The sequence below is a fragment of the Pyxicephalus adspersus genome, chromosome 1 (genome assembly GCF_032062135.1).
Source record: "Pyxicephalus adspersus chromosome 1, UCB_Pads_2.0, whole genome shotgun sequence".
Classification (NCBI taxonomy): domain Eukaryota; kingdom Metazoa; phylum Chordata; class Amphibia; order Anura; family Pyxicephalidae; genus Pyxicephalus; species Pyxicephalus adspersus.
Window position 1 is genome coordinate 105,076,424 of NC_092858.1, and position 24,096 is coordinate 105,100,519.

At 37.7% G+C, this 24,096-nt stretch overlaps 2 protein-coding genes across 6 annotated transcripts in view; both read right to left on the reverse strand.

Moving 5' to 3' along the window:
• The window catches only part of TADA2A (transcriptional adaptor 2A), a 25,409-nt gene extending 8,058 nt beyond the window's left edge, over positions 1-17,351 (reverse strand). The window contains exons 1-9 of one of the 3 annotated variants that reach the window (XM_072422411.1): positions 17,195-17,351; positions 11,447-11,553; positions 9,975-10,034; positions 8,949-9,040; positions 6,773-6,927; positions 2,393-2,481; positions 2,037-2,109; positions 1,130-1,193; positions 721-764 (exon numbers count right to left, since the gene is read on the reverse strand). In XM_072422411.1, coding sequence (XP_072278512.1) covers positions 721-764; positions 1,130-1,193; positions 2,037-2,109; positions 2,393-2,481; positions 6,773-6,927; positions 8,949-9,040; positions 9,975-10,034; positions 11,447-11,553; positions 17,195-17,219 — 709 coding nt within the window. In that variant the 5' untranslated portion in view covers positions 17,220-17,351. The other 2 variants (XM_072422429.1, XM_072422420.1) reach the window with 2 other exon arrangements.
• A 4,492-nt stretch (positions 17,352-21,843) lies between these two features.
• The window catches only part of SYNRG (synergin gamma), a 54,265-nt gene continuing 52,012 nt past the window's right edge, over positions 21,844-24,096 (reverse strand). For all 3 annotated transcript variants that reach the window (XM_072422451.1, XM_072422457.1, XM_072422442.1), the window contains exon 19: positions 21,844-23,431. In XM_072422451.1, coding sequence (XP_072278552.1) covers positions 23,300-23,431 — 132 coding nt within the window. In that variant the 3' untranslated portion in view covers positions 21,844-23,299. The remainder of the gene's footprint in view (positions 23,432-24,096) is intronic.

The window sequence follows — 24,096 nt, forward strand, 5'->3', positions numbered from 1 at the left end:
TATTATTTTGTATTGGATTGGATACAGGACTTTGGATTGAATCCAATACAAAATATTTGAATTTCCCGCTACGACCCCCATCGCCGGCCCACGCACGGACATCATCAGGAATCGCTGAGGGACGCGTACGCGAAAGCCGGGTATTCTAATTCTTTCCAAACTTCCATGCAAACAGTGTTAAATTTTTTGAATGGAAATTTATTTTAGATTGTAGGCTATAATTCACTGAATTACTCAATAATTACTTATAATTCACCTAATTACCGCATAACTCACCGAAATATGTCCAAAATTTTATAAATTTAATACATTTTTTAAAAAAAAAAAATAAAAAAGGATTTTGAATTTCCCGCCCCGCCTCCTGCCCGCACCGACGTCACCGGGAAACCCCGGTGATCGTCACTGCACTCGCCGGATGAAGAAAGAAGACGGAAGACATGTCCGGAGAAGCTGCGGAGAGAAGGGGAGTATTTTTTTTTTTTTTCGATCGACGCTAGACAGAAGGGATCATCGCAGCGGGGACCAGGTAAGTGATTGGGATTTACACAGTGAGAAAAGTTCGGGTTTATCGATTTTTGCAAAATCGATAAACCCGAACCAAGGTCGGGTTTACCGGTCAGGTGGTTAATGAATGCATGCATTTGTTTGGAAATACGAAACTGTACAGTAGGGACACATAGAGACAACACTATGGAGATGAAATAAAGACAAACTGCTTACTTTGAAACTTCCTTAAATTTATAAGGCCATGTTCTCTGATAATTCTACAATGACAAAAAAATAACATTTGTTACAAGAATATACATGTGCAAAATAAAACTCATCAAACTACAAGATAGCATACAACAACTATGTTCGTGGGTTCCCCATGTTCGTAGGTTTCCTCCAGGCACTCTGGTCTCCCCCACTCCAAAAGATGCAGTTAGGTTTATAGGCAGCTTTTGACAACTGTGGTCTTTAAGTGTCATCGCCCCAGGAATAGTATTTCCACATAATCCCAACTATATTAATTCTGAATAAAGTAAAATATGTCTAATGGTAATAACCCGATATGAGTGTTTAGTGCCCTCAGGCCTAATTGTCTGATTACTGGAAGAGTACAAGATAATAAATTGTAGTTACATTTTACCTTTTCCTTCTCTGTCGCTCCTTCAGCCTTGAATGATAAATGTCTACAACAGCAATTTTCAAAGCTAGAAATGAGGTAAAAAGGAAAGGTAAATATCACAGAATCTAACAGGGCATAAACAATTCCAACCATATTTCAGAAATCTTCATTTTCCCACATGCCCTCGGGATTTATATACAGGTAATTGAACAATAGTGTTGTATGTCTAGGAGAGAATTAATATAGCATGGTTGTATTGTAAGTTGTACCTCTCCGCTTGTGTTAAGATAGAAATGTTTTTAGGAATAAAAGCAATGAGAAGAGGTGTACAGAATCTAACAGAAAATAACAGACGTGAAAAACAACTAACTATCCTATTTTTTTTCTTTTGACTTTCTTTAAAAGAAAAACACTTTTTAAATGAAAAAAAAGACCTGGTCTAAGTAGAAACCTCAGCATTCATTTTTTTAGAAAACCATAATAATGGATTTTAGGTCTTTTAGGACAGTGGTCATCAATCTTTTATGTCTTGCGGACCACTAAAATTACCGGACCACGCATGCGCAGGGAGCCGAGTGTCACTCAAAGGGGGAGAAACCCCCATAGTGATGTCATGATGCCATAACCCTGTGTTGTGTCTAGAAACAGCCCACCCACTCCCCTGAGCACGGGGGACACGGTCTGTGGCTCTGGCCAATGCGCCCTCATTCTCCCGATCCCGCTCGGGGGGGGAGGGGTTGGGTCTCTGGCCAGAGCCGCAAACCACAGGTTGGCTGTTTTAGGACACACGTCTAGCAGTTCAGCTGTTCTAAAAAAATATGCAGAAACACACATGGTATGGTGAATTTTCTTCATCTGATAATTTACTAAACACAGCTGCAGTCTGTAATAATTAGTACTGAGGCTGTTTTATACAAAATATGCTTACCATGCAAAACTTCTGAGTCATCTTCAACAAAATCAATGTCTCTTAGATCCCACTCAGCATAATTATCAAACTCCTGTTGAGCACAAAATATAAAAATTTAATAAAGGATTATCAATGATGTCAGCAGCTTCTAATTTCTTACACAAAACTTTTTTTTTTTTTTATTATCAACAAGTCACCCATATCAATGCAATTATGGAATAGTGACACTATAATGTTTTTTGTCTCTGAGAATACATTTGTGTATACGGACATGAGTTGGTCTAAACATTGAGAAGTACAGGCATATACTGCTATAGATTAGTATTTGGGCATATTGCTGGTAATAAATTACAATTCTAATTAGTTATATTTACCTCTATAAAATCTGCCCTAGCTGGCATATATCCTGCCATATCTCTAGAAAGAAGAGAATCAAATGTTGGCCTTGGTGGGTCATCAGAAGCTAAAAAATAAAATAAGATGTAAGATTATGGTTAATATTGCATTAAAAGAATGTTTATAATAATAATAAAAAAGTGTGGCAATGGAAGAAAGGCAAAATAATTTTTATAGTTTTTTTTTTTTTTTTTAATTAAAAGTGTTGGTTCATACCATCCAAATACTGCTTGTTTCAACCTGCTAATTGGAATGCTCTACACAGGTAGAGGCTGGGATATCTAAATTTTTCAATCCTTACTGTGTTTATTTACTGCACGACACAAATGTAATGTTCATTTTTACGAAGAAAGTTGTGGGACTTTAACGGCATACACATATCATAACATTACCACAATAAAAAAACATACGGTATTAAAATGATAAAAATTACACTTTATTAAAAATACTCAGTTAAAATACCATATAAAACAAACAAAGAATCAATTCTCAATCCTCTGCATATTGTCTTCAACTTCAGTTTGTCACATTGTTTAATGTACGCATATGGTTCGCAATTATCTGTAAAATGTATTATTCACCCTGCTCTCTCTTTGTTGGCACTACTCCCTGTCCTCCCCAGTCTGATAACTCAAGTCTTTCTGCTCCTTCACTCTCCTTATTTCTCTGTCTGTGCTCCTGCACCTTTTTTCCTTACTGATACTCTCTGGTGACATGTCACCAAACCCTGGTCCCCCACACAGCCTCCCCCTCCCATATACTCTCAGTAAGATACTCCCTTCTCCTAACCTCATCCCCATTCACCCTAACCATAAGTCCTTACCCCCTCTCTCTGGAAACCTCCATACACAACCTTCTCCTTTCTAAATCTCTGAACTTTCTGGCTCTCACTGAAACTTGGCTTCCTCCTCTGACTCTCCTGCCGCTCTCCCCTAAGGAGGCCTGCATTTTACACATACCCCTAGACCTGGCAACAAAGTAGGGGGTGGTGTGGGTCTCCTTCTCTCATCTAACTGTACAGTCCTTCCTACCCCACCCTCTCTCATTTTCACCTCTTTTGAAGTTCACTCTGTCCGTCTCTTTAGCCCCTTACCCCTCATTGTTGCTGTTGTCTACTGCCCCCCTGGCCCAGTATCAAAATTTTTGGATAACTTTGCATCCTGGTTCCAACACATTCTTTTCCATGACCTGCCCACCCTCATCCTTGGTGACTTTAATGTTGCAATGGATGAGCCCAATCTTCCCTCCTCAGCCAAAATGCTCTCCATTACCTCCTCATTTGGACTCACTCAATCAGAACATCAATGGCCCCACACACATAGTCAGACACACTTTAGACCAGGTATTTTCTAAACTCTGCAACCTCATCCTCGACAACTCACCATTTTCCCTTTCTGATCACAACCTTATCACCTTCAACCTATCGAACTCTTGCCCTCCCTTGCCACATCCCAGACCTGGGCAATGGCAGAGAAATATCTGTAACCTTGACCACAACCTTTTCCCTAACCCCCGCCCTCTTCAAAATCACCTCCCTAGATGATGCTGCCACCATGTTAAACCACTCTTTCCTTGGCTTTGGATAAAGTAGCCCCTGCCACCTTCCGCTACCCCCCTGCCAACCCCCAACCCTGGCACAACAATCACACCAAACTGTTCGTGCAGCTGAGCGCAAGTGGAGAAAACCTGGCCTCAGCGCTGACTTCATGGACTACAAAGCCAAGCTACAAAGCTTTAACACAGAGCTCACTGTCACCAAGCAAAATTATTTCTCTGCAGTCATTTCCTCTCAAGCTTCCAAACAACGCAACCTCTTCTCAACAATTGACTATATTCTAAACCCCACACAACATCCTTCTCTGCCCAAGACATTGCCACCTACCTATCACCTTAGAGATAAAATAGACAAAATAAGACATGATGTCCCTTCCACCTGTAAATCATCACTGACCTCCCTCAGCCCTGCTACTGTGGACGAAGTCTTTTGTCTTCTCTCAACATCTCCATCTATTACCTGTCCGCTTGACCCAATTCCCTCTGATCCACTCCGTGCCCATTCCTCCACCTTGGCCCCTACCCTAACCAAACTATTCAACCTCTCCCTTTCTACTGGTAAATACCCCTCAGCTTTCAAACATGCCATAATTCTCCCCATCCTAAAGAAACCCTCAGTGGACCCCTCCCTACCCTCTAACTACCGTCCTATCTCCTGTTTCCCATAGCTCTCCAAACTTCTTGAACGCCTTGTCTACAAAAGACTCACCAATTACCGGAGCACCAACTCACTCCTTGACCCTCTCCAGTCTGGTTTTAGAGCTAACCATTTCACCGAAACAGCCCTTACTAAAGTGGACAATGACCTCATGAGAGCTAAGTCTCAAGGCAACTTTTCCCTGCTCCTTCTCCTTGAGCTTTCCTCTGCTTTTCACCCCTTTCTAATACAAATCATGCGCTCCCATTGGTATCAGTGACACTGCTCTCGCTTGGTTTGCTTCCTATCTGTCTGAACGCTCCTTTCAAGTTTCTTTCAATGGTAACTCCTCCTCACCCACTCTCCTCCCTGTTGGTGTTCCCCAAGGGTCAATTCTTGGACCGGTTCTCTTTTCTCTGTACACCTTCTCTATGGGTAGTCTCATATCCTCCTTTGGTTTACAGTACCATCTGTATGCTGATGACACTTAAATCTATCTGTCCACCCCTGACCTGTCTCCCTCAGTCCTGGATAAGGTCTCATGCTGCCTGTCAGCCATCTCATCATGGATGTCAGACCGATTTTTGAAGCTCAACCTGGATAAAACAGAACTCATCATCATCATCCCCCCTCAAATTCCAAATCTCCCCCTGACCTATATCTAACTGTTAACAACACTGTTATTCGGCCCTCCCCTCAGGCACGTTGTCTTGGTGTCACCTTTGACTCTGCCCTCTCATTTACCTCCCATATTCTTCTGCCTTTTGAGACCATCACTACTTCCCACCGCTACATATCTCCCATCCTATTGTGTGTAAATTCCCCCAACACTAGATTGTAAGCTCTTCAGGGCAGGGTCCTCTCCTCCTGTATCACTGTCTGTATTAGTCTGTCATTTGCAACCCCTATTTAATGTACAGCGCTGCCTAATTTGTTGGCGCTATATAAATCCTGTTTATAATAATAATAATAAATTGTCCTCTTGGCCATGGTGGCTAGTTTGGAATCTGATTGATTGCGTTTGTGGGCAGGTGTCTATTACACAGTTACTGTAACAAGCTTGGATTAGGAGAACTCCCATACAGAGGGTGCTCTTAATCTCAGCTTGTTACCTGCATACAGTGAAGACACCTGGGAGCCTAAAATCTTGCCAGTTGATAGGGGATCAAATACTTATTTCATTAATACAATGCACATCAAGCTCTGACTTTTGAGCACTGGGTTTTTGAGGGTTCTTTTGTTGTTATTCAGTTACAATAAACCTACCATTACAATTATAGACTGGTAATTTCTTTGTCAGAGGGCAAACGTACAAAATTAGCAGGGGATCAAATACTTCTTTCCCTCACTGTATATATGGATGTGGCAGCAGTTATTATACATCAAGAATAACTATATCATTGTGACAAATGTAATGTTGTTGGGTCGTTCAGTAGATGCTTTATTGCTACTTGACAAACAACTGCAATGTCCCTAAAGCACATAGAAAGCTTTATGTATCTCCGCAAGAAGCCAATTACAGTTTCTAGACAATTCTGGTAGGAATTACCATCAACCTGGGAGTCAATAGATATTAGACACCTTATAAGAGAAAAGGTAGTGCATGCCTTTACCTGAGTTATATATTAGATCTCTGTATTCTTTATTATCACAGTACTTTTTCTGTATTTTATGTAAAAAAAAAAACAAGATTTCCTTGTAATGGTCAGCACACAAAAGCTGGTACAAACACAGCCCCAAGGTTACAATATTAAAAAATGATGGGCTATTGAATGCATCTCCATCTGAACATAAAACATGAGGTATGTCTGGACTGTCACTAGTAGGGAAATTACAAAGTAAAATGAAATTTAAATACAAACATCTTGAGGCAACATCTTGAGGATGTTGTGTTTGAATAGCAAGTTAAGTTATATTTTCAGTTTTTTTAAATTGAATGACAAGGGGAATTTGACAAAAATGGGTGACTTGAAATGCACATCTTTGGGACATTATGCATGCACAGAAACAAAGTGCAATGAAAAGCATGACAAATGCAGCCTCTGAACCTTCATGTGAATTATTGGAAGCCAATAACATTTTGAAGACCTGCGTGCATTCAAAATACAACTCAAACAAAAGAAAACAAAGAACAATTATGGTACTATGCAGTTACATTGTAATTTACCTTGAAAAGGAACAGCCGTTTCCACATTTTTTTCTTCTTCATTTTGTTTATTCAATAAAGTGCTTGCAAAAAGGGGGTTATTAACAAAATGTTTCATGTAGTGATTTTCACAATCCTCTTTAGTCTTCGTCCGCATTTGATTTGCTACTTCCTGCCTGCAAGAGAAAATAGTTACAAACATTATTAACAGCAGAGTCTTGGGATGGTCTTAGTTTCTCATCTATATTTATTTTATTAAAAATAGCTTCCGTGTAACTGAAGTCTTCCGTACAAATCCAATAGTTTTGTACACTCCAATGGCACAGCAAGGCTTGGCACAACGTACAGTTATTTTTGATGTCAAAAGAGGAAATATATCTTCCCACGAAAAAGCTACTGGCACGTACATGCTTCATCCAAATCATGATTACAAAGTGCATATTTACAAAACAATCAAAGTACTGTTACAAGTATTATTAGTACTTTTTTGTGCTGGATGATATAGGTGTTAGTGTGATGTAAACTGCAAGTCAAATTAAAAACAGGATATTGTCCTAAAACAAGACGTTACTGGAACAAAAAATTCAATCAACAATAAAAATACACCAAAACTTGCAGTATAGCATGGAAATGAAGGTTTTTTCCCCCAGTTTCAGACCTGCTTGGCCATTAGGCAGCTGTACACCTATCAAACGCAAAGGACGAGTGGTAACACAGAAACAAAGTTCATTCTTTAACAGGGGATGTTTTGACAAAATATACTTATGTAGTTATTTCAAGAGTTTAAAATGATTATTTTTAATCCACATCTACTATGCTTGTTGTAAGTAATTTTGAAATACCATCTATATTCACACCACAATACCAACCTTGAATACTGGGTATGTAGGCCAGAACTGGAGTAAAAAAAAAAAAAAAAAAAAAAAAAAAAAAAAAAAAAAAAAAAAGCCCTGCATGCCTTTTGACCTACATTTACTGGGATGCCAATTTGATTTGGAGTTTGTGGTCCCTGGTATGTACCCGAGCCAAATAAGTGGGTTACAGGCAACAGTGATAAAGAGGAATCCTACTAGCAAAGAACTGTTGCATACTGGTAGTAGGAGGGTGTCATCCTGGACTGGTCTACAGTCTACCAAGTTTTTCTTTTTTTTCAGTACGAAAGGATCAGAATTCTTGGTAGGTTTTAATGTAAAAAGAGGCTTCATTTGAGAGATATCACTCTCTATATATATATTTAAACACAAACACACTTTAAAGGCTTTATTTCTTCTTTAACCACCTGGGCGTTACACTGATGTCTAGATTTCTGTACCAAAAGCGTTACAGGTTTTCATGAAATTGTTAAATTGTAGACCTGTAACTTACAGAAATATGTCCGAATAGTAAAAAAAAAAAAAAAATTACTTTTAATAAAATTAAAGGAAAAATACAAAATTCAGCTTAAACAAGAATACATAAATAAATTAAAAATACTGAAAATGCGATAATTCAGTATACTGTATAGTAATATATTTTTCTAAAACACCTCCCTAGTGTCCATCACATACCTATAGACAAAACCACATAAATATATTTTCTATCATTTTGTATTGGATTGGATACAGGACTTTGTATTCAATCCAATACAAAATGAGAACAAAATTCAAACTCTCATTATGTATTGGATTGAATACAAACTCCTGTATCCAATCCAATACAAAATACATACTTTGTATTTATTTTTAATTATTTTGTATTGGATTGGATACAGGAGTTTGTATTCAATCCAATACAAAATGTTTGAATGAGTTTGAATTTGAATTTCCGCACGCGCGCCGACGTTATCGCGCACGCAGGGAGAAGCCGGCCGGCTTTTTTTTTTTCCGCCGGCCGGCTTCTTGTGTTAGAAGCACCCAACGCTGGAAGGAGAACGACGCAGGACGATCAGCGGGACCGGCATGAAGCCGGCCGGCATCTTACCGGTCCCGCTGGTATAGGAGAAGGCACCCGACGCTGGAGAGGGAGATCGACGCTGGAACACGGACACGATGCGGGATGAGCAGAGACTTTAATATAGTGAGAAAAGTACGGGCTTATCGATAATTGCAACTTTTTTTTGCACGGAAAAGTTCGGTCTTAACGGTTGGGAGGTTAATGGACAAATAAAAAAAACACTACGTATGCCCTCCATTGGTTCTTAAAGCTTTCAAATGCTTACCAATTTCCAAATCCACAGTCCATTACAGCTTCTAGAAGAGCCATCTCCTCGTGAGCTGACCAGCTAGGATCCAGTACTGGAAAATCTGAGGTCTATTTAGAAAGAATAAAATTGGTTAAATAATATGTAAAAACAGGTTTACTGAATATGTTATTTTAGGTAACAGATTCTATAACATGGGATCCCCAGTCTACATTTGTTTTTGCAATTCATGGTTTAATTGAAAAATGGCCCACTCGATAATACCTTCAATACTAAAGGTTTACAGAAATGACACGAGGAAGGAAATGAGGACATCAGTTTACTGGTCAAAAAAACAAAAATTAAAAACAAATACAAAAAAAAAAAAAAAACCTACCAGCCGGTTTGCAATTTCTTTTAGGGATACCAAGCATCGTACATTTCAGAAAAGACTGCGAACAGACAGGTAAGTTTTATGGTATATTCCCCCAACCTTTATAATACAAAACTGGTTGCTGTAACAGTCATTTACTGAGCACTTCCAACAGCCAAAAGAAAAAGCAGAAGAGTATAGAGAGAGTAATTAGAAGCTTCTGTTGCCATTAAAGAGAAATTGTTAATTTGCATTACATGAACAAAGAACAGGTTCATGTTAAAATTTAAACTTTAAAAAAACATCATCTCAAATACCATTCCACTTAACAAATAAGCGCTGGCAGGTGAAAATATTGGGAAAAGTATTTGATTTTTAATACATTAGAACAGAGAAAAAATGAGAATGGCCAGGAGAAAAACATGAGAGGGCACAAAAACCACCCCAGCAATCATTAGGACACTGATTGGAGAATTGTCAATTACTACTTTGTAGCTATGCTGTAGTGTCAGTTCACCTAGCTGTGATTCTTAAATGTAAGAAAATAAATGGCCATACATTCAGATAAATTAAAGAAATGTATGGCCATTCCACAAACAAACCAGCTAAGAACAAATTGCCTAGGCAGAAATAAAAAGATACAATTTACAATAGTTAACATATTTATGTCATACTGAAAAGGATTTACCTACCATGATCTCATAACTGTGATCACTCTGGTGCTTCTTATACTCAAATCCTCTTGAGAAACACTAAAAACAAAGAAAAATAACAATTTGTAAATACAATTATACAAAAAAAGTAAAATATAACTGAACAGTAAAGAAAACAGCAGGAAGTGGAAGAAACACTAATGTGCTGCTATGCTGAGCCGGTAACGCCCAATTTAAGGCAATACTAAAAGCTTGCCATGCACACACCTTCACTGGGAACAGAGGAAGCTACGTCAATGCACAGCATTGTCTTACTTACATTACCTGTACTTTTCTTGTCATCATGTTCCTAACCACTCGATGCACTGCTCAATTATGCTTATCATTGCCAGCAGTGATGTCTGAAATCTTGTGTAGAAGTATAAGACAACCTGGGACACATAGTCATGAAATTTCTGTACGCTAGAGTTAGGAAGCAGTGTATCAACATTTTTGATGTGCATGCACCAAATGGAGGTGGCCAATGGAGGAATGCGTACAAAGCATGTTTTTGAGACATCAAGAAAGAAAGATTTGGTGCTAATATTAACACAGTGATATAGTATAATTTACAGTAACATATTTATTGGTAAAGTTCTTTAAAGCTACCCAAATATAAAACTCCAAAGGTATATCTTTTGCAAATGTACTTAAACTTGGTGTAGCTGCATGCCAGTATTTCTTTAAACTGAGCCACACATGTAAAATTTAGTGTACAGTGCATGATTCTGTGTCAGAACAAAGTAACTCCCATGTGTATGCTCTGGAGTTACATCATCCTGATGCAGCCAATCAAAAGAAAGACTAGGTGAAAATATGTGCTGAAATATAAAGGGTTGAAATCATAGCTTCTATATGCCTTGAACATTTAGTTTAGAAGGCATTAATTTGACTCTTGTTTATCACCACACAGTGTAGAAAAAACAAAACACAAATTTGCTGGACACTAAGTTTGTTCAAAAGAACAAAAGGGCACTCTTTGGGTCTGGAGGAAAAGAAGTTTAAGCTAAGGAAGGGATTCTTCACTGTAAGGTCTGTGAAAATGTGGAATAGGCTCCCTCAGGAAGTAGCTTCAGCAAGTTCTACAGATTGCTTTAGGAAAAAGCTGTACATAATATAACTGGGTAATAAAGATTTAAAGTAAATATAACAGACTCTTGATCCAGGGAACATTAGATTGTCTCATGGAATCAGGAAGAAATTTTTCTCCTGTTGGAGCAAAATGTATCAGGGTTTTTTTGCCTTTCTCTGGATCAACTAAGTACATAGGGTATTATATCTGGGATATGTTTTTTCCCTAGGGGTTGAACTTGATGTCTTTTTTCAAACTGACTTACTAAGTATGGCTATGTATGATACGCAAAGTGGTTCAAGGTACAGTTTTTAGTGTTAATTAAATGCAGCTTAGGAAAATGCAAAACTTTTCTTTGCGCCATTTTAAAATGGAGTATAAAGGTGTTAGGAAATTGTACCTGCAAACACAGTAGAAATTCTGGAGGTCCACATTCAGCACATCTGATATATGGTTCCATAAGGTAAGAGGAACAGCCTCGGCAAGGTGGTTTATCAAAGGCATCTCCTAGAAGGTAAAATAAATAGGAAAATATGAAAAAAAAAAAAAATCAGCATAAATATATGAAGACAAAAATTAAGGAACATAAAACTGCATGCAAATGCATCCATAACTAACAAAACACACAGAAGAAGTATTGCAAACTTGTGTAAGACTTACTTGCAATTTACCGACCCTAAAGTAAGATAAGAATTTGTGGCTGTGTTGTACTGGGAAAACCCATTTCTACTGTGTATTCACCGATATTGGATTTGTTTTTAAAATTGGTATATATGGTATGCCAGTTTCCCAAACCTGTCCTCAAGTCCGAGCAACAATATTTTGCAGGTAATTTCATATCCATATGTGGGGTAAATAGTGTCTCACCAATTTAGATTAACTACTAGTGTAGCTTTCTACAAAACATACACTGTTGTAGTACTTGGACAGGTTTGGTTGAGAAAGACGGAGAAAACCAGCAATCAACATCTAGTTTTACTGTCTCCGAGTACTTTTCTTTCACATCTTACGCACAGTCAAGATTCAACATTTACCAATGAACCTAAGGAAAATAAGCTTAGAAACCTAATTTTGCTAACCAATGGTTATTGTACATAAGGAGTACACCGGTAAAAATCTATCAGCGATCAGCACATCAGAAGCTAAAGTCCCTAACACATCAAAGGTTGTAAAGACATGTCTGTTTTACATAAATTAAATAACCAGGGTTCCTTTTTCAGCATCATATTACAATTCATGTCTGTAATCTGTATTTATCTCCTTGCACATTATTACAATAGAATTTAGAATCAGTTATTTGAACTTCTTTTTTACACTAACAAAAATATAGACTTTAATTTCAAAGTTAAAATAGGAATAATTACAAAGACACTCATGTATAAGGAAGCTCCAGAATTATGCCATTACCTACAGCATGAAAACATTTTACCTACTTTGTAAAAGAAGGTGCCTAATACAAGGGATTAATAAAAACCAAATGTAAAAAATTTCACATATGACTTGCAGTAGTGATATAATATATATGAACTAAAAGAGTAAGCCACAGCTCTGCGGGTGTGGAGAAAATGCCCTCCACCAAATTACAGTGCCCATGCTTGGGAAACAGTGAGGGAGCTCATCCAAAAACCAAAACCCATTCTGAAGCAGGCATACCAATTACAATGTCTCAATAGAAAACTTACAATTTGTCTTGTTGTAAGACAAGGACCCCAAATGTAAAGCCAAAACTACACAAGGCAGCTGGAATCTACATACTAATCTGTTGGGGAATTTGTGGCTTGATTTTAAAAAGGTGGTTCAATTACAGGGCCCGACTGAAAACATTTGCCAACTATAACAAATATTTATTTTTTAATAAACCACTGCAGGTTTAAATAATTCAGACCCATAATCCCCATGGCAAAGCCGGAATAGGTAAAAAAGTCAAATTAAAGTGGGCTTAGGTGCAAAGCAGATGGAGTCTGTCTGAAAAGGGGTCTAAGTTGTAAATGCCAACTAAATGCTAAGGTAAAGGAGGCGCATACCAATGCAGTACGTTACTAGGGGTGTATTTATAAAGAAAAGAATATGATATTTGATGAAACTTTCCTGGGACCTGTTTTCACATTTACATAAAAGAGGTAGTTTCTGTTAAGGAGTGTAAAAAATAAACTTACTGCTACTCAATGCTCTATAAGAATAACACATTCATTACTAAGATGGGATTTTTTTTTAATAGACAGCAACTGTATGTGAATAATACATGCAATATTAGTCACTGTTCTCCCCAGCCCCTTTTAGCCGGGTGCACCACCCTGCACTTTTCATTAACCACCCAGTGGTTTTTGAGTAGCTACTGATTAGTTGTGTTACAATACAAGGACTGCCACCCATCTAAAATTATTTCCCACCCAGCTTTAAAAAAAAAGCTCTCTGTTGAACACTGTATGTGATTAGGGAACAGGCCAGCCATGTCAAAAACAGCACAGATTGCTTACAGTTGGGTAAGTACAGTCAGCTCCCTAATGGCAATCTATGTCAACAGCCAATAGTTAAAGGAAGCAACTTGCATTACAAAGTGTAGTCCCTGGGGTCTCTCTGGGATGCACTCCACAGGAAAAATGGGAGAAGCTGAAGACACCATCAGGTAAATGTATTTAAGTTGAAGTTGCTTCAAAGTGTTTAGCTTATCAACAACAGATTCCCTTCAGATACAGTGTCATAGCTCAGGACACAGGCTCTGGTGATGAAAGTTATGTGTGCCAGATGTCATGTTAGAAATATAGTAGCTGGGAGTGAATTGTCAGCAACAGAATTGGGAGAAGGGCAACTATAAAACTTAGCTGATCCTATACTGTCCCTCTTTCACTGGTCAAACCAAAGTGATGTCCCTTTAAACGCTCCTGCCCCTCTGGAAGTCTGTTTTGGCCAGCGAGCCAACAAAGCCATAAGAGCAAATCTCTTTAAAGGCCTTTCACAGGCTCTATTTCCAAAGCTAACACACTAGAAGAAAAAAGAATTGGTATTTTCAAAAAAAATCTTATTTTCAGTCAATGAGTTTTGAAAATACTATATAAGTGTCTGAAAAATAAAGATTCTTGCCTTTGCACTAAAGCTTTTGCATTGTGTTAACGTATGTTGTATTATAGCAACACATTTTAATGGGACAGTACTCTGAAAATGCAGGTGAACAGGCACTGCAATGTATTATATTTATGTATTAGCACAATACACCAAAAGTAGTAAAAACAGTTCTCCATTTAACAGCGGGGAACAATTTCGAACACATTTTTTGTTGACTTCAATTTTTAAGCCTATTTACACTAAAGTAGGTATGCAGATACTGAAAGTACATGGATTGTAGCATGGATTTGTATAGGCTCTTCCTTTAAACGCAAGACAGTGTGGTCAGAGGTTGTGCGATGCTCTACGTAGTAAAAAAGCAAAATCTATTTTTCTACTTACACACATTTCCTTTCTTTCAGATCATGTCTGGCTCTGCTGTTTTTCGTCATAAGTGCCTAAACAACCCTGATTCATTTTGTTATTTGAATCTGTGGCAGTTTCACCATTCCCAGGCCAAGGGCAAACATCAGCACATTTGTAGAGCAAGCCTATTTGGCATATTTCAAAGTTAAACTTGGTGATCAAGATAGGTTTTGGACCCCTAATAAGGCTGGCAAACAGTGTGTCAAGGGTTTACGGATGTGGACAACGGGAACACGTGATAGGATGCCATTTGGTATACCTATTGTTTGGCGACAGCCAGGAGATCATATCAGTGACTGTTACGTTTGTATAGTGAAAACTTCAGGATATAACAAGAAAAATAAATGTAACATAGAATATCCTAGTCTACCATTTGCTATATGCCCAATGGCTCATCCAGATGAAATTCCAGTGCTAGTTTTCATTACACTACCCTCTCTTGAAGAACATGTATACAGTGATGAACTAGGTGACAACAATGATGAAGAGTTTGAAATTGAAGAGGACTGGGGGAGAAGGCTTCAGAACTCCTAGCATCAAGACTGCATGGGAAAAACTTACTTGAAAAAGGAACAAAGGTATCGTACTTTCAAACCAGAGAAATTGCATTTCTGAAGTACTTTAGAACTGACAGTGGCTTTGTGTATTGTCATAACATACCTGGTTTAATGAAGGAATTGGGAAGGAATTTCAAACTAAAACTCAACTGAATGGCGACTATTCATCAATAGCTCAAAGCGGAGCTTAAAGTGTGTCCTCCTTCACAATGGCAATATATTTGGGTCAGTCCCAATTGGCCATTCACTTTCTCTTTGTGAAAAATATGCAGACATGAACAGAGTCATTGAATTGTTGAAATTATCACCAACACAATTGGGTCCTCTGTCAGCAACGCGGATACACCAAGTATCCCTGTTATCTGTGCATGTGGGACAGCAGAGCTTGTGAGAGGCATTGGGTGGAAAGGAATTGGCCTCCAAGATCTGCCCTAAAAGCAGGTGATCCAAACATTCTACATGAGCCACTTGTTGATAGAAAGAATATTTTATTCACGACTTTGCACATAAAACTGGGTCTGATGAAGCAGTTTGTTAAAGCTTTGCCAACTGAAGGAGACTGTTTCAAGTACCTCATTTTGACATTTCCTAGCCTGTCATTTGAAAAAATAAAGGTAGGTGTGTTTGAAGGTCCACAGATTTAGCAGCTCATCAAAGATGAACATTTCATCAGGACAATGTCAGAAGTGGAAAAGAATGCTTGGTTATCATTCAAATTCATTGTGTCAAGGACTTTCTTGGAAACACACGTGCAAGTAATTACACAGAAATTCTCCTGAAACTCCTGGTTTGGTTGGTTGCAAAATGCTTGGTTGCAATATGAGCATCAAGGTGCATTTTCTGCATTGCCATCTTTCTAACTTTCTGTAAAACCTTGGTGCAGTCAGTGATGAGCAAGGGGAATGATTCCACCAGGATTTGAAGATCATGGAAGGACGGTATCAGGGTACATGGTAGATGTACATATGATGGCTGACTATTGTTGGAGCATCTGGCGGGATCGTCCCAACACTGAACACTCCAGGAGAAGCTATAAGCGTAAATTTTTACCTTAACCGCTTACCAGATTAATTTTCAAATGTTTTACCATAAAAAAAAAAAAAGTCAGAGTAACAATAAATCCTTTGTATGAACAAAAGAAATTTATACAAACAGTACATACAAGGTATTTCATTATATGTAAAATTTGTATGTTTTTTGACAAAAATGGAAGGTACCCTGTATCATAAAAACTGGGGTCATTTTTGGATTCACTACCCACAAATTAGTAAAAAACAAGTGTAATATCTAACTCAACAAGAAATGTGTTCCCCAGTGTAACAAGTATTCTGACATGCTGCATGTATATTTTTCATTACAATGTAAATATGTCCAAGCTAATTTGTTGGTAGCTTTTCAACACCGATAACAAAAATACTAATGTGATAGCCAACCTGACACCTCTACCTGTTAGCGCTCCTTCCCACTAGTGTGCCGCATCAACACATGTTTACATGGAGAAATCCGAATGAATGCCTGGCCACATACATACAAGGCGCTGTCATTCATTGCACCAAAAAAAAAAAAAAATGCAGTTTGTTACAATTCTATATAATGTGATGCATTGGGCTGGCCATTTAAATTTGTTGATAAATGCAAGGACCTAGTTTGGCCCAATATGGACCCAAAGCAACACAAAGGCTAGAAAGGTTGGAAAACAGGACAGGTCTGGTTTGTGGCCCTCCCTGGCACAGGCTGGATGGATCGTCATATAAATATACATTAACACATATGTGTGGTGGAGACACAGGGTGCCACATGTGTTCCCAATAATCCCCATTGAACGTGCAGTATGTTGGAAGACTCAGGCAGGGATTTGTATCACGTACATGGCACTTTGTACAGTGGAGGCGCACAATAATTATTATGAGGCGGGAACATTCATTTTTATAGTAAGATAGAAATCAAACCTTGTGTACCTGCAGCGTCCATCACTCGGCTTCACAGAGAACAATACATACAAGCACGGAGCCGGCTGAGAAGGAGCTTTCCACCACTTCCGCTCAGGCAGAACAAAGCGGAGACAAATCAAAACAACCGGCTCTTCCTTCCGGTTTTCACATATGTCCCGTGCGGCCACTCACCTCTGTACGGGGCCAGCCGGTCCATACCGTTCACAGCCCGCTACCAGATTATCACCGCAGCCTCTGCCCGGGCCAACCAATCCACGGAAGGGCCTCTCTATGGGAAACATGGGAACTCCAGGGGAAGATAGCTGATAGCCGAAAAAGTCGTTCAGCCCAGACTGCAGCAGCGAATACCTATTGATACACTGCGGCAAATGCTATGTTAATGTGTATGTATGTGTGATTTATATAGATAGATGGATTCCTAGTGTTACAAATGTAGATTTTTAATGTATCGTATGGTGAAAGTTTGTGTAAATCTTGGGTGAAATTAGCTAGGTCTATTCAAAACCCCCCCCCCCTCTTTCCACTTATCTTTCCACTTATCTTTCCACTTCACTATTTTTTTTGTACTTGTAAAAGCCTTTCTTGATAAATGCTGAAAACTGCTGCTGGGCACCACCATCCTAAACAATAAAAACATTGATTATATTTACACCAAACACAATGGGGCTGAATGAAGAATTGGATATCCAATAAAAACGTGTGTGTCTTTCCTTCTATAGATTTCTGTACTCTTGTTGTTCTTCTCATGAAGGTTGACAACCTAAAGAATTTTGTACATAGTTTCAGCAATGGCAATTGTATGTGCATTGTTTTATATATTGTGATCAATGCTTTGTGTGTTTTATGATTTTTAATTATGGAAATAAAAAAACAAGTTTTAAATTGTACTAACATATATTTGTTTGCTGAATTTATCACACTTTAAAAATCCCTCTTTGGTTAGCACTTTCTCTAATGGGTATTTCATATGAGTTAATTGGGATGTGGTCTGTGATTTGATTTTCTATTATATCAAGGGCCATAGGCAATTTGTTTCTAATTGCATTGGATATCCAAACCATTCTATAAATAACTTAGCATGGGGAGTACAAATTAAGTATTAGATGATCATGTGGGTTGTCATATACCCTCATTGGCCACTTTATTAGGTACACCTGTTCTACTGCTTGTTAATGCAAGTTTCTAATCAGCTAATCACATGGCAGCAATTTAATGCATTTAGACAATATTGAGATATATATAATATGAGATTAATAATCTGTAACCATCTTCTGGTGGCTACTTCCTGCAGGATAAGGCACCATGTCACAAAGCTCAAATCATCTCACACTGATTTCTTGATAATGAGCTAGAGAGCTAGTGATGCAAGGAGCCGGACTCTATACAGACATCTTTGGCAAAGAAGTAGGCCTGTAAATATACCAGTCATTTAATCCAACTCTTTTTATATCTAGTGATAATGATTGAAAAAAAAGCAGGGTGAACATTTTATATTGCTGGTAATATAAACATGAAAAGTATAAAGCTAAAGCAAAAAAATCAAAAGCAACACATCCAGGGGGTTTTATTCAGGAAAAAAACAGCAATTCATTTTGGATAACTTAGAAATTGTAAAGATCTAATTTAACAGTGGTGCAGAAAAAAAAATCATATTTCATTATGGATTACATGATAGAAATTAAACAATGCAAAATCTATTACAATGGGTAATCATTGGCAATTGGTAGGCCATTACCATGCTTTATCTAAAATCAAAATGACGTCACATATTTATATTTGTATGACCTCAAATGCTAGAGTTTCTGGAAACGCTCAGCTTTATGGCCTACCCAGTGCCGGACAGCACTTTTTATTATGAAATAGCTGGTGAATAAAAGATTACTGTGAATGTGCCAGCTCCAGCCATAGAGCATGACTGCCCTCTTGCCAGCCTGCATCCAGTAAATGGGTAGTGATGATATTTTAATGTCCTCCAGGGAGATTAAGGAGATTCAGAGAGATGATTGCCTAGTATCCAATGATTATGTATATGACTGTCATAAAGGGGTTGAAAGAGCATGCTGTTGGTTTAACCATTTTTCCATAAAATAAACTCCTGGTTTTTTAATTTGACAAGTGGCTTTATTGTCTAGTACAAGAAATTGGAAAGTGGATGGGGTAGAGGCAAACTAGATTTATTACGAAAAATTTAAGCTTTACATAAAATCGCAGTTGGCATTTCTGGAGGTTTGAGTACTGACGCAGAATAGAGTCCTCTTTGCTCTCGGTGACCGAAACTTACCATTCCTGAAGAAAGTCCTTGTAATCATGTCACAGAATTGTCCACACTCAGTAAAAAAAACCCTTTGTGCTATGTAATGGAAGACGGTAATAAAGTGATTCCATAGGGGCATTTAAGCGCAAATCCTTGGAGTGGACTAATGTTTATGGTTCATGACCATGTTTAAAGGGAATCTGTTGTAAGAATATTAGGAGGATTGCCACAGTTATCCTTCTAAAAATGCTTGTTCAACAGTGACTTCCATATGTTGGTAATTATTGACCTGAATATGCATGCTGCAAGGGAAATTAGTGTCCCTGATCTTCAAGCTCCCTCTGGGAAAGTGACCATAGCAAATCATAAATCAAGCCAATCAGGCCACAAGCATTTTGAGAAAGAGATCGGGAGCGACAGACTACATATTTGGTATAGGTACTAACTAAAGAAAACATAGTCACCCCTAAGCCAGAGCTGGTATTGGTAACCTGCTAATTCGTTACTGCTAAGCATAAAGAAGATTTACAGTCTCAACCGAGGGTCTTTTTAAGGTAGTTTCCTACTTAGAGTAAACATTTTTAGAGCAGGAAAAGCAAAGTCTGTGGTTTATCACCTTATATCCATGCAGTTACTTCTCACTTCTGGTCACCATCTAAAATAAAATAAAATAGTTGTAATGTATTTGTCACCTTTCAAAAGGATATATAAGAATGGTGAGGTCATCTCTCACAGCCTATTATCAGAATGTTCTTTGTTAACATGTGCAATTGTAAGACCTAATTGGGCTCAAGTGGTGCCCCTTCCTCTCTTAGGTTAACAGCTGCGTTACAGCCCATTACAGGAGGCTCAAATCAAGTCAAATTCATGTATTTATATTAACTGTGTTTTGTTTGATATCTGGAGTTTAAGTTTAAAGCAAATTGTAGGCTGACAGCTATACACAAATTAAATATATTTGTGAACCGTTTTACTAAAACATTTGCACTTCTCATTAACCAGTCTTGTAATTTTCACATGCTACAGTGCATGGGCAGAAGTGGTTAGTACTCTGGCCTTTGCAGCACTAGGTCCCAGGTTTGAATCTTGGCCAGGGCACTATCTGCATAGAGTTTGCAGGTTCTGCAGTTAGGTTGTCTGGAGTTCATGCAGTTAGGTTAATTGGCTTTCCCCCAAAATTGACCTTAAGACTGTGTAATAACATATGACTATGGTAGGGATATTAGATTGTGAGCCCCATTGAGGGACAGCTGGTGACATGAATATGGACTTTGTACAGTGCTGTGTATCATATTGGTGTTATATAAATACTGTGTAATATTAATATTAGCCATCTAAATGACATCCCTACTTCCTGGTTCAGTTTTTTTTTTACCTTCCAGTGTCACCACATTGCCTAGTAAAGCAAGCTAGTGACACATGTTGCTTTGAAACTAAATAAGCATTTTTATTCAGGCTATGCACAGACAGACCCTAAAAAATTACAAATGTCTAGCATCTCTAGCAGGTAAACATTTACTACATATGTATTTCATGTTTTGGAGTTGTCACCAACCAGGTATTGTGGACCTGTTATGCATAATTGTAACAATTTAAAACTAAAAAAATTGGAGAAATGTTGGGTATGCATTTAACAATACATTAACGTATATTACAGGAAATTTATACCGTAAGATTGCTTTAGGGAATGGCAATGACACCTGTAAGTTTTTTTATCTTATCTTTTGTCTGACTTCCACTGGGAAAATTTCTCCTCACTTCTTGTCCTAGAGATACAGTAGTATGAGACCTTAAAAAATATCCCTTTACACAGTTGTGAACTGAATGTTAACCCATTAATGGATTTCCGTTCATCTCCTGTTTCTTAAAATGTTACACTTTCCCCTGCAAAAACAGTGAGAGCAAAAAAAAAAAAAAAAAAAAGTAGGAGCATCTAATATTCATTCAAAACTTATTATTTAACTGTTTTAGGAAAATGATTTGCACATAATTCTTGGTCAAATAATACAGGTGGCCAAAATAAAATATATTTTAATAGATTAGAGTAAGATTTCATATTTTCAGTGAATCCAGGAATTATTCTAACTCTAATCCATTAAAAATGATTGCACTATCAATATAGTGATCAAACATCTCTTGAAAATGCCTGATCATAGAGAGATATGCAGCAGGGAGCACTCCCTAACAGATGTTGGCAAATGGGAGTGCTGACTACACAGCTATGACGGTTGTCAGTGTAAACTTCGTTGGCCTGGTCGATGGGTGCTCGCCAGTAAGTAAAAACTGAGTGTGCTCACTATTTTGCACTTCTGTTAAGCTGAAAGAAAAAGTAATCCTTTCTAAATTCCAAATTTCAGTTTGCAAAAGGGTATTGGCTCTCCCCAAGGTAGAGTACTGGTCCCTGGTCCACCATTATCACAGCGAATCAGTCAATGTTTCTATACTCCTGAACATACCAGATATTTTCTTTACTTTTGGCAGTTAAACAGAGTAGTGAGGTAGTACAAAAAAGGTTGCTTGGTCTTTCTAGTATTAAAGTAAACCTCTTTGTTAGTAAACCACAGACTTACTTTTAGAATTTTATTCAGCAGTAAATAGGATCTCTTAAACCAAATGTTGCAACTGAAGACTCAAGATTTATTACTGAAACAAAATACATTGTTGCAAATAATTCCAAATATTTTTTTTCTTTTAAAACTTACAATAAATACCTTCAAAAAAAATACTTGATTACTTAAATGTCACTAAACACAGCTGTAAAATGTAATAAGCTAAAACATAAATCAGAACAAAACATAAAATAATCCTATTATACATGAACACTGGATATCTACACTCTTAACATATATTCTGCAATAATAAATCTGACTAGCCATGTGTTTTTTGTTAGAGGGGTTAGATGGGTCACATGTAGATATTACCATAGTTTAAACAAGGAAAAAAAATTTAAAATATGCCCAAAATTCACCCTAGGCTGGGAATGGAAGTCTTCCAAAGAAGGATGAGTGGAGGTCTGCCCATAATCAACAGTGCAGAATCTGCTGGTGACACTATAAAAATCTCCCAATGGATGCAAACAGCACATGTACAGATGACAGATTTTGTTCCCTTTTCTTAACAGGAAACACAAGGTTTATCACACAGATTTTGCAACAGCCTTCATTACTAGCCTCAGTCAAATCTGTGCTTGTGCATTGTACTAGGCTTTTGTATCAGGGACTGATGGGGATACTGATAGCAACCCAAAGAGTTTTACATAAGCACCTGCAAAATGTAGCCATTACACTGAAATTGATCTTGAATCAGCGGTCCCTATGGTGTTATATGTTCTTTGTGGCAGTATTCAGTACTTGTTAATCCTATTTTCTATGTCTTGGGCTTGCATCTACAATTATAACAAAAACTCCTTGAACCATTCTCTGTTTCCAAAAGCAGTTTTTCTTTCTTTGAATAAATTCAAAAGTGAATGCATAAACACAGTTTTGCATCTGGAAAAAACCACGAAGTGTATAACCTCTTATTTCCACCCATTTGTTACAACCAAATGAAGAAGAAGTCCAGCCCAAACAATTTCTACTACAGTTTGCTCTACTTGTGAAGAGTATGAAAATCTACTGATGACCATTCAGTAGAGAGTTGGAGGGTAATGGTCAGTCATAGAAAATGGTACATGGATGCAAGTAATAAATACACTTGTGTCCAACTTAACCCCTCTATTCACAATACACCTAAATTATGTAACAGATCTAACATAATTATTATTAGAATCACTAGTGTGCAACAATCAAAAAAAGTTTTATGATTTAACATAAATTAAATTAAAAGGTTTAGAACAATAGATCAAGTATGCAATAAAAAGAATGAATGTGCATTACATAGGTGGCAGTGCAAAGAACAAGATCATTCCATGAAAGAGACCCAGAAAAACTGCCTTCAATAAGCAGTGCTTTTCAGCTAATGATGAAAGGTTCCAGGTAGCAGCCTGCAGTAGTATTTCCCTTATGTAAAAAAGTCAAAATAAATTACAACAGATCTGGAAGTATAAGGCCAGGAGGTTTGGGCTCCACACAGTTAATCCAAAAGTTTGCACAGCTGGCATGATACTGATGACCTCCATAGGAAAGTTTAAAGTGATCAGTGTCTGAGTTAAATGCCTGGGAAAAATGCAAAGAAAAAAAAGTTACAACAGCACATTTCCATAGAAGGCATAGAATTACCATGACAAAGTACAGCAGGTTCAGTGAGCACATATATGCTATCAATATTAGGTTTTGATTTAAAGCAGCTTTAATATTTTCATATTTTGCTATTGCAATCAGATCAGAAGATGTACCACCAAAAAGGAGCTGGCTTTATTGAACCTCAGTGTTTAAAGCGGTTATTGACAGATACACAGTATATGTTTATGTAAAGGGAATTTACCAGTGGCCTAAACAAGCCTACATTTGTCTGTAAAAGTTTATCTAACAAGAATTTCAGTGACTCACAAGTCTGTATAGCTTAAAACCTGCTAGAACCTTGGGCAATACAGACACAAAATTTGTTGGGAAAGGTGTCACATCTGTAACCAGCATTGGCAAATACTAAGCAGTTTGAGTCCCAAACTCCAGCAACATCCCATGAAAACAAAGTACGGGAAAATTTTTTACAGCAGGAGACAACAAGACTCCAAGGTACAGACAATGGCACCATCTGTGGGCGAGCTGCAGACAATGCCTGTCTGTTAGATAACACAAAGGACCACATAGTAATCCTCCGAGTTAGGGGTTAGACTGTATGCACAAAAACGACAAGTGAACACATTGGCATGCCCTGTGTC